The 13,504-nt window shown below is 55.0% G+C and overlaps 1 protein-coding gene across 2 annotated transcripts in view; it reads right to left on the bottom strand.

The window, feature by feature from the left end:
• ADCY3 (adenylate cyclase 3) overlaps positions 1-13,504 on the bottom strand; it is a 74,821-nt gene that overhangs the window by 7,151 nt on the left and 54,166 nt on the right. For both annotated transcript variants that reach the window (XM_033124502.1, XM_033124501.1), the window contains exons 4-13: positions 12,087-12,217; positions 11,455-11,566; positions 11,156-11,283; positions 9,858-10,016; positions 8,785-8,962; positions 6,054-6,182; positions 4,281-4,423; positions 3,978-4,139; positions 2,468-2,555; positions 1,523-1,639 (exon numbers count right to left, since the gene is read on the bottom strand). In XM_033124502.1, coding sequence (XP_032980393.1) covers positions 1,523-1,639; positions 2,468-2,555; positions 3,978-4,139; positions 4,281-4,423; positions 6,054-6,182; positions 8,785-8,962; positions 9,858-10,016; positions 11,156-11,283; positions 11,455-11,566; positions 12,087-12,217 — 1,347 coding nt within the window. The remainder of the gene's footprint in view (positions 1-1,522; positions 1,640-2,467; positions 2,556-3,977; positions 4,140-4,280; positions 4,424-6,053; positions 6,183-8,784; positions 8,963-9,857; positions 10,017-11,155; positions 11,284-11,454; positions 11,567-12,086; positions 12,218-13,504) is intronic.

Here is a 13,504-nt window from a genome sequence, read left to right as displayed (position 1 = left end):
CTGGACTTGTCCAAAGTAGCACAATTAGCAAGTTGTAAAACCAGAGCTAGGAGTGCAGTCACCAGGTTTCTAGCCCACGTCACAGTTACAAAGGGGCTGTGGGGCCAGTCAGCCAGCCTCACAGCCCAGTGACGGAAGCCGGTCTGCACAAACGCGTCCAGTTCTGGAGTCTGGTCCCTCGTTCCGCTGCTGAGCAGATGTAGTCAGTAGAAAGTGCATCCAAAAACTGAATCAAATCTACTTTTTGTAACCTTCACCCCCTGGAGCTTGTGTGGCTTTGGGGACGTCCTCGGCATGGGATTACAGCATGTGACGTTTTCCTACCTCCCGGGATTTCCACCCTCCACTGGTGACGATCTCCAGGTATTCTGCAATGTCTGTGACCCTGTTAGTGGTGTGCTGTGACCTGCCAGGGGCCTAGGGCTTCTCATCCCTGCACTGTGGGCACCGTGCCACCCAGGGCCTGTTAGACTCTAGAGCTCCTCATTCCATCCAGGTGCATTTTTGGTCAGTTGGCCCTAGGCTGTGTCACCTATATGCAGCCTGAATAAGTCTCCACACCGAGTTTTTTCCTGTGCTGTTAAAGAAAATGAATCAAATAATATAACAACATTATGTTTGAAAAAAAGTAGGGCTGTTTAAGGGTGTCTATAATACCACCAAAATTAGAGCCGTGACGACTGACATCAGTGACAGCTCCCAGCCCCCAATGCTCAATAAATGGTGGCTCTGAATCAGTCGATCTCGGCCTTCCAACTGCTTTCCCTTCTCCCCAAGAAAGCATCTGGCCACCCCCTCAGGGGACACTCAGCTTCTTCATGAACTGAGGACAGCAGAGAAGAGGATTTTGTCTGCCCCTAACCATTCGGGCTCTGAAGCTGTTGTCCCCAGTGACCCAGCTGTAGGAAGGTCTGGCCATGTTCAAATGGATGAAGGCCGAACAGGAGAGCTCCTTTAGTGGAAGAGGTTTATCTCCGTGGTCCTGAGGGATACCTGGCTCTTAGCCACACTACAGGGAATGCTTAGGATACACAGAACGCTTACGAGTATTGTGCTCCTTGAGCAATGAGATACAGAGGAAGAAAACAGGATTGGAATTTAGAACTGATTCGGTTCTTGACTCTGTTTCTTATTGGCTGTGTGACTTAAAACAAGTGAATTAACCTCTCAGAGCATGAGTTCTTCATATGAAAGTACAGCTAACAGTACCGACCTCTTGGGGTTGTAATCAAGATTCAATGAGTCAATGTATGTAAAGCATCTAGCACAGGACGTGGTGTGTGGTGCTGGGCTCTTGGACTCTGGGAGAACGAGGAGCTGGGGAAACCAGTCAGCCTCGGAGCTTTCCTGGGGAGAAGACCCCCTCCGTTTGGCCAGGGTGATGTGTTTAGGAACCTAATGCCACTGCAAACCTGTGTCTCATGGTGGAGGGACAGGGTTGACAAGCTGCCTGTGCTGGCCAATACGGAAGCCTTTTCCATGGAGAGCAGGGAGTGTCCCTTCAAGGACAGCGGGAACTCACCATGTCCACGGTGTTTGCCATAACCAGAATGAAGATGGCTAACATGGCCCAGGTGTTCCTGGCCCAGCGGGTCCGGTCAATCCAAGTCGAGAAGGCCACGAGCTTCTTGGGAAAGGCCTGGAAGGAATGGAATGTCAGGGCAGAGCCTTTTCTCCTGTGAACACGAATGCTAACGACCCTGGGTGCTCCCATACTTCCCAGGAACCTAAAAGTCGTGCTTTGTGTGTGAGTCAACCAAAACGGACGGGCCGAGCTGAGAAGGGAGCGTGGGAATGCCAGTGCTCTGTACCAGGCCTGCTTGACATACTAAGTTAATACCACGGCTTCCAGACAGCAGAGCCCTTGGCCTATTAGACACAGGACCAGCCCTGGAGGCTGTGGCAGCGCCAGCCAGCAGCAGCTCGCGCCCTGTCTCCATGTGACGAGGCCAAGTCAGGGAAGAGCTTTCAGGGCCAGCCGTCTGTGGCTACTCCTGCCTTTCCCAGGGCAGTATACATAAGTCCTCCAAGTTACCTGGCAAGACGTGTGCCAGATTAACTTTCCTAAAACAGTACTTTTCCCTGTTGTTCTGATCAAAAACTGCACGGCATCCCAGTGCTCACAGAAGTCAGTCTTAATCCGTTTGTCTGGGTTTCAGTGTCCTTCAGTCAGAGCCAACCCACCTTCCAGCTGGGCCCCCACTGCTCTTCACAGGTTCGCACGTCTAGACTCTGGTTGTGCGCCCATGCGTGTGCCACCATCAGAGCTCACCCCAGTCCAGCCCAAAGTGCGTGCTCTGCTGACGTCAGTGAATGACTGAATGGATAAAGGCCTGAACCATCCTAACAGAAGATGTGTAATCTACTTGTAAGGATCTGACAGGCCGCATAACTCCATCAATACCCACTTTCACGGGAAATGACACTTCCCGAGGGCTTCTGGGCCAGAAGGAAAAGTGCTTCTTACCCGGGGAAAGATGGCAGCCAGTGAGCAGATCGTCAGGATCAGAAGCAGAAGTTCGCCAACCACAAAGGTCACATAGTTTGTCATTAGCCTGTCACGGAGATAGACGACAGTGAGGGGACCAGAGGGAACAGTGAGATTGGGTGAGGGGCTAGGAGAGTAAAGGAAAGGAGGCCGAAGGCAGGCCCTTGATGTAAGAAAGGCACAAGCCTGCACCTGCAAAGTCCCGTGTGACCCTCCCAGCCATAACTGTTGGCCAGGACAGTTCCCAGAGAAGGGCAGACGCAGATGCCCAGGGCAGAGCCCAGCAAAAATCCGGGAAGAGATCCTTAGAAATAAGCATGCTGCCATGTAGGGATGATGGAGGGAGAGCGTACGGAGCAGCGCTGCCTCACTTGCAAGTGCTGCTGAGAGTTAGTTACCCTTGGACACCTGCACAGCCTTACACTTGACGAGGTCCTTCCACATCGATCTCATGAACTCTGAGAAACTTGATGTCTCCAAATCCCCCATTCTCACACCCATTCCAATTTGGTTTCACTCCACTCAGTGCTCTTGCCAAGAGCCCCAGAAACCTAAGTGTTGCTGATCCAGTGCCTGATTCTCCGTGGCCTCTTACTCCTCCTTCAGGTCTTTCCTGAACTGTCACCCTGGCAGTGAGGCCTGTTCTGAGCATCCTATATAAAAATGCAAGCAAAACAAAGCTCAGCTCACCACCAGCGTCCCCATCTCCCTCACTTGACGTTGATCCACGGCGCTCACCCCTGTCTGCATATGTATTTTGATTACTTAATTGCTTAAGTCTCTCTTCCCCTTCTAGAATGTAAGTTCCACTAGAGTGAGGATTTTTGTATGTTGCGTCCATTGCTACATCCCGAGACCTCAGCCCCAGGCATGAAGTAGAGAGTACACATTTGTGAAGTGAAGGAGTGAAATTTGATCCTGACAACGCTAAGAGTTAGGTAGGACAGGTATTGTTATCCTCAGATGTTTATCAGCAGCAGCTTTGGCCTTACGGATGAGTAAACTGGTGCTCCAGGAACCTGCAGTGAGTGCCCGAGGTCACAACAACTAGGCGTGGAAACCACGTCCAGAACCCAGGACCATGGGACTGAGGCCAAGGCTCTCTGGCATCCCCAGCTGTAACTGGGGCCTGGCTCCACACCTGCTCCTTTCGGATGGGCCGTGCCTGAGCAGGAGGGAGCTGCTGATTGGCTAGGGCGGGGGGAGGAGCTCGTCCCTCAGCTGGGCGTCAGCAGTTGGGGCGAGGACTCCAGAACACGCCCTTGCACCAGAGGGCCTGCTGCTGGCTTAGAGCTATCCGTCTGTGCCCAGAGCCTAAAATCTATCTTTACTAAGAAGAGCCAAGAAAGGGAGCCAGATCAGCCTTGGGGACTGAAGTTAACAAGTGTCCCCATCCTCTGTCTCCTTGTCCCAGAGCCACCCTACGTCAGGCTGCAGCTGAGGCGCCCCCATCCCTCAGGCCTGTGGGCTCCTGCAGTGCCCCCCTCACCAGGGGTCAATGAGGATCTCGACCAGGGCCGTACAGAGCAGGACCACGCAGGAGCAGCTGAAGGCCGCCCCACTCTGCTTTTCCTTCTCCACTGAGTAACGGGTTTCCATCTCGGGGTCCATGAACCTCATGGATAAGAGGAAGGTGTTTCTCTTCTTCACTCTGTGGGGGAAACAAGCCCTGTGAAACACAAACGCCACCTCTGCCTCGGCCTCGTATTTTAGGTGACTAATGCCTGAGCCCTGAGTCGGCCTGACAAGGCGCGTGCTGAGGGGCCTCGGGCCAGGGTGTGCGGACACTTACACCTGGGCCGACTCGCGCTCGAGCAAGGCCTCGTTGAGCAGCTGGTTGAGCTCATGCTCGTCCTCAGAGGCGTCCACCACGCGATCAGCCAGGTCCTGAAGGCGCAGCCTCCGGCGAGGGTTGGGGAATGAGGGGTTATCAGCCTACAAGGCAGTGCGGCAGAGTTGGGGGGCAGGTGGGATGGAGTGCAGGGAGAAGTTGGGGAAGGACAGGAGGGGGGGTGTGTCACACTCTCCAGGACTGACCCCTTGGCTCTAGAAACCATTTTCCAGGAAAAGTCTCCCTAGTGCTGTCATGTGGCTCCCTCCCACTTGGGTCTAGACCCAGAGCCACAATCCCTCCAGATTTCCCTGGGACTCTGGGTCCTAGGGGCTGTGGCCCCTAACGAGCTCTGCAGTGGTCACCCACTAATGGCAGCGTTGTGGGAGAACAGCCACCTGGCTCCTGAGTCAGAGACCTTGGAATTTGAGATGACTGCTGGGTCAGCTCAGGCCTGGCACATCCTGCTACGAGGATGGGGGTGGCACACACATGTACATCAGCACCCTCAGGGATGGGAATGACCCCCAACCCTAGGGCTTCACAGAGTTCTTAAAGGCGCTCACATCTGGTTCACCTTGGGGAGGAAGACCTGAGAGGGAAAGTGATGGGACAGAAAGTAATGTCCTTGTCACCAGTGGGGTGGTGGGGCTAGGGCTAGGGTCCCCGCTACCATTTTTATTCCCAGTCACAAAGGAGAAGCATCAACTCCAATAGGAGTCCAGACTCTGATTATGCAGCCGTAAGTCCAATTAAGAATCAAGACTGGGCACGTCAGAACCATCTGTATGGGCCCAAGAGTACCTAGGAGCCAGAATCAAGATACCCTGGTCTTAAGCTCAGGTGGGCCACTGGGTGACAGTTTGACCCCATGTAATTCATGTTCCCCCAGCCCCACCCATTTCCTTCTCCATAAAATGATGTGGATGGTCTCTTTCAATCCCAGGGAGCATATCCTGAAGCAGTGTGACACTGGCTAATAGTGAAGACACAAAACTATCACAGGCTGCTGAAACTCTGTGTCCTTCCTGTTAGAGTTACATCGCGTCTGTATTTCCACTTTCTATCAGGACAATCAGTGACACGGGAAAGGGACTGACTGTTGTAGCACTCAAGAAAAGCCCTGTCTTCCAGCCCTGTCTGTCTTATGCTCCAGGCCCAGATCTCAAGGCATCAGGGGCAACTCTGCCCCTCGCAGTGATGGGCAGCCCTGCCTGCCAGCTCACAGCAACCCCAGCAAGGCATTCCTGTCTCAGAGCAGTTGCCGCTGTCAGGGACCACACTCAGGAAGCTCTTTATTAATGGACAGACCCTGGGTGCTCCCGAGAGGGACCCTTTCCTGGGCAGGTGGGGGGAGCATGCTAATTCCTTTAGAAATCCCGCATCTGTGCATGGGACGTGTGGAGTCTGGCCGGAGAGGGGAGCTCAGCCCTGAATTTTCACTTTCAAAACAGTCTCGGATCCTGTAGAATTTTCCATGGGTGTCCTCACTGTCCACATATCTACAGGATTCTGGGACATCAGACCTAGGCAAGGCCTCAGAAATGCCCCCTCTTTTGACCTTACCCACCCCCATCCCATGTAATTGATGAGGGGACAGTGGGGCCAGCCTTTGGGGGGAGGTGACCTGCCCAGGGTTTCTGCCAAAAAGGAGCGGAGCATGGGACTCTTCCTGTGGCAACTGCTGCCTCCCCGCCCCTCTGCCCACGTCCTGGCGCCCAGCCGCGCACATACCTGGCCATCTTGCTCCTCGGGCTCCTCTGATGTGGAGCCGTTGGTATGGACACTCCCGTTGGGCTCCTTGGTCCCAATGAGGGCAGGGGAGCTGGGCTTTGAGGAAGTGGGTGCTCCATTGGGCAGGGCCTGCGGTGGAAAGGAGAGGCCGTCAGGGACCCCAGACGCTGCCAGCCGCCCACCCCACCTGTGGTTGGTCTCTGTCAGTCCAGATGCTCCTCACCAGAATTTAGAAGCCTTGTAGACTTAGAAATTTCACCACTCAATTCCTCCTTCAGAACGTTAATTTTTAAATGCTCTAATTTTCTAGTATTAATTTCTACTATTAAAACTTGTCCCATTATTCCCCTTATTTCTAAAACGGTAGCTCAACGGCACAGTGATTCACAGAGGTCTCTGGTGTAGAACCCTGTCAAATGCCTCCCAAACGTCTGAATACATTTCATAAACCAATTTCCTCAATGATTAGTATTTTTCCTTGACAGTAAGTTGAACACTGTAACACAGGGAAACAGTTCATTCATTCGTTTAATAAGTACTGAGTACCTACTATGTGACAGGAACTGTTCTAACTTCTGGGGATATGGACAAAATGTGCTGACCTTGAAAGCTCACATTCTAGTGAGGAAAGGCAGACAACAGCAAAATAACTTACTCCAGTACATACGGAGAAAATGCTCTGGAGAAAGAGAAAGTGGAAAGGGGGAACAGGGATCGTTGGGGAGTGTGACTGAAGGGGTGGTCAGGAGACGTGTCACCATGAAGGTGACATTCAAGTAAAGACCAGAAGGAGCAAATCATGCAGCTCTCTGGGGACGGGGGTTCCAGGAAGAGGGAACAGCCAGTGCAAAGGCCCTGGGACAGGGGAGTGCCTGGACTACCTGAGCAACAGCCCAGAGACCAGTGCCGCTGGGGCAGAGAAAGAGGAATGGGCACGGTTGGTGAGGGCCTCACTGTTAATGGTCTTTGTGACCTCTGTAGGACTTTGGCTGTCACTGAGATGGGAGTGACGTGATTTCACTTAACACATTAGCAGGATCACTCTGACTGCTGTGTTGAAAAGACAGCGGAGCAAGGACAGAAGAGGGTGACTGGTTGGGGCATTACTGCAGTAATCCTACCCAAGATGACCGTGGCTTGGAGGGGAATGGGAACTGTGGGGGTGTGAGAAGGAGGGAGAACAGAGCTCTTAGCTTGCAGGAAGGGTCAACAGAACTTGCTTGTGGATAGTAAGAGAGGGGTCAAGGATGTCTTCAAAGCTTTTGGGCCGAGCAGTTAAGAATGCAGTTGCCACTGACTGAAATGGGGAGACTGAGGCAAGGGCAGGTTTTATGGTGGAGAAGAGGGTCAGGAGCTCGGCTTTGGGCCTGTTAACTCTGAGCTGCCTGTTACATACACAAAGAGAGATTTACAAGTGGCTGTCCAATGAGTGCAGGGAAGCTGGCTGGGGCTAAGGTCTAAAGGTGGGAGTTATCAGAGGTGGCACTTCAGGCAATGAGACTGACAACACGGTTAGTATAGATGGGAGAGGTATGGAAGCTTTGGAACACGTTGGAAAGGATTCATGGTGATAATTCTCCTCACATTCTCCTTATCGGTTTATTCAACTAAACCAGGGGAGAGATTTCTGCAAATGCAGTTGTATTTGCTCCTGTGACTTCCAGACAAGCAACTCATCACTTTCCCTACTTCTTCCCATGATCCTCCCTGTCTCACTTAACATTTTCATGCTTTATCACTTGGGACTCAGGGACTGTAGAGCAGGTTAGGTGCTCTGTGAACACTGCCTTCTCCGAGTCCATCTTGAGCTGGAGACTTCCTAAACAATTGTGAAGCTAATCATGTGAGCTCATGAGAGTTGTGACAAGCTGTGTCCTTCCCCACGCATACTGGGGGCTCACAGTTGCTACACAGCCTTGTTGGGAAGACATCCGGAATCACCTACAGCAGCTGAACTTTTACGTTCCCTGAGAGAGATGTACCAGTGTCGGCAGGTAGGGATGCCTGATAAATATTTGATGAATGTCATACGACAAAGGGCTCATTTCTCTTGTAAGAGCTCCTACAAATCAGAGGTGGGTGGGCACCCTCAACGTTTAGATACACATATGCAATTCTCAGAAGAAAATCACCTGGTTAACAGCCACGTTAGAAGTGTTCAGCCTTACCCATCATTAAAGAACTGAGATCAACACAGTGAGATATCATGGTTCCTTCTTGTAAATGAATGAGGATAAAAAAGAGTGAAGAGCCTCGCCAGGGCACGGGAAGGGTGGCAGAGGTGAGAAGGAGGGGACACGGTTCTCCTCTCCTCCGTGACTGCCTCCTCGGCACCCTTCCTCTGCTGTGCTCTCTGTCCCTACGTGTTCATGTCACTCCTGTGCTTCACCTGCTTCCTCCATGCAGGGGACCTTAATCCCCAAGCCAGCCACTCTTCTGAGCTCCACTTACACATTTTCAGTGGCCTCCCCTTCCGGACGTTGTCAGGATAAACTGCAGTCCCCTTGTTTTTCACTTGCCTTGAATTACATGCACCATCTCCCCCAGAGACCAGCTGGCCCTCTGAAAGGAGGCTACCACTAGTCGCCTGCTCAACAGGACTCAGAATCACTTTTATGCCAACCTGCGCCTCACCTCTCATATTCAGCCATCGTCAAGTCCTGCCAGCTCTTCTGCAATCTCTCCTTTAATCCCTCCCTTTCCATCCCCCTAGTCCAGGTGGGGGACTCACCGAGCCGTTGAGACCATTTTGAGGGGCCGTTTTCTTCACCTCCGGCTTGGATGCAATGACGAGGTAGGTTTCGATGCCCTTCTCATCAAGATAATCGCAGCGGCTGCCCCCATCGCCTGGCTCCACATCAAACTCTCCTTTCAGGCAGTCCAAGGTGCTCTGGGAGATGTGAACGCGCCTGCATTGCAGCCAGAGAGGCCGTGAGCGCAGGCCGGAGGGCAGCCCTCACCCAACCCCCAGGGACAGTCAGCGGACAGCGGCTGGACCAGGCTGCTGCTCAGGCCTGTGTGTCAGGGCAGGTAAAAAAGAGGCCAGATGGAGGCAGTGAGATGTGCTGCCACCACGAGCAGCGACAGGGGAGTCCTGGAGGGCAGCACGGCACCTGCCCCTCTCTGAGCCTCAGTGTTACACACACGTAAGACAATAAATGTCCTCACAGGCTGATGGGAGTATCGAGTGAGAAAAGGAACTTAGAAGTCTGCTCTGCACTCTAAAGTGATAAGGTCCGATTATTACCCACCTTGCAGGATCTTCGGTTGCAACACCTACTGTTGGGGGGTAATGAAGCCACTTCTGGGGCGTCACCACTGAGGGAGAGAACTGTGACTGTCTTTGAGGGAGGGTCTCTCACCCAGCAGGGAAGATTGCAGTGTGTCTTCAGCCTGTGCACCCTGAGGGCGGGGCCTGCCCCACCTGACTGGCTGACTCTGTAACAACTCAGGTGAGATGCACAGGTGCACCGGAACTGCAGATGGCTGCCTCATTGCCTTTCACTAGTAATAATGCCCTTTGGGGAGACGGGGCATACTGACTGACGTAGCTACACCGGTGACGACACCAGAGCCCAGGCAGCCCCACACGTGGGTAAAGGGGACGAGAGGACAGACTGCTGCAGAGGTCAGGCAGGAGAGGCCACAGCCAACGTCAGGCCCGGGACGCAGGCACCCCGAGGAGGAATACTGCTGCTGCGAAGGGGTCCCTTCTCTAAGGCCCTCTGTCCCTTGTCCGGGCCACAGCCCTGAAGGAGGGATGGGCTGCCCAAACCTGCCCACTGGGAAGGAACATTTGCTCACCCAGGGATGCCACCGGCCTCCATTTTGTTGGCCACCGTGACGTCGGTCGACCACACGTCGTACTGCCAGCGCTTCTGGCCCAGGACGCCCCCCAGCACAGTGCCCGTGTGCACCCCCACACGCATGTCCACCCCAGTCTTCGTCTTCTCCCGCACATACCTGCCAGGCACACACAGAGAGGAGGAGGGGTCGGGCACGCCCTCAGCAGGTGCCAGGCCCCTCCCCCTGCAGGAGGAATCCTGCACAAACTTTCTTCCCTGCCGGGCCCAGGGGGCCGACTAGATTCCCCACAGCTTTTTGCCTGCCTTTGAGCTGAGTGCACAGAGTGACTCTGCCCCCGGCCCTCTTTCCCCGAGAAACCTCCAATTGCTCTCTTCCAAGTACCCGTTTGTTTATTCGTGCAGGTGCTTTTTCACTGAGTGTCTAGCATGTGCCCAGCACTATGCTGGGTGCTGCGTGTGCCAAGGGAGACAGCTCCTCACTTGAGAACTCCAGGAAGAGACAAACACGAAATTCAGAACTGTGCGTGATGGTGAGGGGAGTGGAGGTGAAAGTCTCTAATCCTGAACTACCGCCCCCTGGAGGAGAGGCAGCATTTGTCTCCAGGCCAATACCAGAGGGAGCACCCACCAGAGACCCTGAGAGGACAGGAGGGTCCACAGTGGGTTAGGGTCTCTAAGCCCACCTGCAGCGGTAACAACAATGGGCAAGAGTGAGGGGAGGCAGAGTTCACCATCCGCACAGCTCATGGGGGTGGAGGCAGGAGCCTTGGCTGGGAGCTCAGAGGCCAGGGTTCTAATCCCGTCCTGCCACCCCAGATGTCTGGTGACCTCAGCAGAGTCACTTCCCTGCTGTACCTTGGCTTTCTAATATGGCAGATGGGCATGGTGACCCTGGAACCTATCTGCCTTAGAGGGTCATGTGAGAGAACCCTGAGGAAAAAAGGGGGAACACCTGGAGGTAAATTCAAATGTGAGGTGGCGTGATGAATTTCTTGATGACTGCAACTTCCAGAAGAAAAACATAGTGTGGACTAAGGCTGGACAAGCACCCCTCAGAGGCTGTGGAAGTCTTGCAGTTTCCCTCGGCTATAGGGAAAGTAGGCCAGGACCCTCCTTCCCAGAGCTGGGGACTAAGCGACCTGCTAACCAATGCATCACATCACTACATCCCGTGCTGCACGCCTGAACAGATCCCTCCGAAGGGGCCCAGGGGTTCTGGGCCACCATGAGACCTGCAGGAGAGGCCTGCTTCTCCCACGGGCTCAGGCGCCCCCGCCCCTGGAGGCGCCCACTTACGAGATGGCCTCCACCATAGCGAGCCCCATGAGGATGGAGCAGACAGCGTGGTCCTCCCGGTAGTCAGGCAGGCCACAGATGCAGTAGTAACAGTCACCCAGGATCTTAATCCGCAGTTGGTGGTATTTCTGAAAGGGCAGGGCACGGGCTGTGGTCCCCTGTCCCTCTTCAGCAGGGAGGAGTGGCAAAGAAAGCACAGGAAGGACAGGTGGGAGGGATCCGTGGGGCCTGGGAGGGCCAGGCGCAGGCCATGAGGGTGGACCCCAGCTGGAGAGCTGGGTGAGGGCTGGGGTACTCACGGCTGCCAGCTTGTCAAAGCGGGCAAAGAGCTCATTGAGCAGCTTCACGAGCTCCTGGGCACTGCAGGCAGAGGACAGCTGGGTGAAGCCCACAATGTCTGCGAAGAGGATGCTGCAGAGGAGGGAGGCCACCGGCAGTGAGGCTCCAGCCACAGGCATGACACCACTGCCAGCTCCTGGTCCCCACCCACGGCAGCCAGGATCACGGCGGGAGTAGGTCCTTGCTCAAGCCCCAAAGCAGTGAGACCCTGGCACTTCCAGGCTGAATTCAGGGCTCTGACAGCGCTAACTCTGCAGACGTCCCTCTACGGGCCCCCGTCCCCGTGCTGCCTCATTCTCCTGCCCCAGGATGAAGGCATCCTTCCTGGAAGGACAGCTTTGAGCCCAGTGCCAGCCCTGAATGGCTGGGCGGCCTCCCGGATGTCCCTTCCCTGCTCTGGGTGATGTCTGTGCCACGATGGGGCTGGACCATGTGGCCTACAGCACATCTCAGCCCATCCATCAGCAAGGCGGCTCCCACAGTGGGGGCTCATACTGTGGGATGGCTGTGCTTCTAGTCCCCAGGAAAACTCTCAACCCCACAAAGCCCCACCCCGTCCTGCTCTGGGCTCCTGTGCCCACAGCTGGCACACCTGACGTTCTCATGGCGGTACATGTACATGGTGTTGAACTGCTGCTGGTCTTTCTGGCTCTCGTCCTTCTTCATGTCCTTCAGCATCTCATCAGCCACGTGCTTGGGAAGGATGGAAAGCATCAGGTTCTCCTGTGGGAGGAAGGAGAGGGTTAATGAGGAATGCTGGGTCTGCCTGTCCTCTTCCAGGGGCAAGTTCAACTACTGCCAGGAAGAAACACTCTGAGTCCGGTGACAGATGTCAGCCAGGAACCAGCTGATGCCCGGCCGAGGCCTCAGAGCACAGACCCTGCCTTGGGAAGCAGCCGGAGGCCCAGGAAAGGCAGCTCCTCACAGAGAAGGCTCAGGGTTGTGGCCAGAGGATCTTCAGCGCACCGACAGGAATCAGGAACTTGGGAAGAAATCCAGGCTTGGCTTGGTGCCTCCAAGGCATCCCCCATGCCACAGAAAGTGTGAGGGTTCCTACGTGGACCCACTCTCCTCTGCTCTTCCACTGTGTGCCCTGGAGAGCAGGGCCTCTCCTGTGGGTGGGCAGCCAAGAGCCCCCAACAATCTGGTGTCGTACCAGGCCTTCCCAACCCCCATCTCCCGCACCAGCCAGAGGGCAGCTCCCCCGGTGGTTTGCTGTACAGAAGCTCTCCACTCTCCACCAGGACAGTCTGCAGACCGGGGCCCCCGCCTGCTCACCACAGCACCGCAGGGAGGCCCCGGCACCCATCTCTGTTTGCATGGGGAAAATCACTCCTCTTTCTTGCAGTGAATCGCACGGTGATAATGAGGCACGTCCTGCCTCTGCCCAGCGTGGCTGGCACAGGATCCACCCTGAAGCACTGACGGTGGTTCTTACTATCGTTCTCCCATTTCCAGCAATGGCCACTGTTAGAAACCTCTCGAATGGCATCATTACAGCTCAGGAATGACAAGCCACAATAATCCCCATGTGTCCTCCCTGGTTCCACCTGAGCCCAGGAAGCAGCAGCCAGGTCTCCCAGGACCCTGCTGCCAGAGCAGAGGGAGTATGAGGGACACAGGGGCCCCCACTGTGTGGGGAGGGGAGCCCACCACAGAGGATCTCAGGACTTCTCCTGGAACCCAACTAAACCAGGCACATGGAGAAGAGAACCTCTCGGCTTGGGAAGATGAGCCTCCGGGACGATTTTCAAGCCAGAGATCCGGGGCACTGCCACTCTCAGAGGCAGACTCGGAACAGAGCTGCCAGAGTCCCGAGGGGAGAAGGGTCGGTGGGAGGCAGCAGTGAGCACGGGGGCTGGGGCAGGAACCCGGGGCTCCCAAACCACCCTGTGGGCAGCCCTTGTCGGTGCCAGGGGGCAGGATAGGAGGGCCGGTGGTTAAGAGCCTGGGCTCCGGGCTGGAGGCCTGGCTCAGCTCTCTGCCCTGCCACTCAGTGACCACGTGATA

This window comes from Rhinolophus ferrumequinum, chromosome 13 (genome assembly GCF_004115265.2).
Source record: "Rhinolophus ferrumequinum isolate MPI-CBG mRhiFer1 chromosome 13, mRhiFer1_v1.p, whole genome shotgun sequence".
NCBI lineage: Eukaryota > Metazoa > Chordata > Mammalia > Chiroptera > Rhinolophidae > Rhinolophus > Rhinolophus ferrumequinum.
The sequence above is the reverse complement of the archived record's forward strand: the minus strand, read 5'-3'. Positions and strand labels throughout refer to the sequence as shown.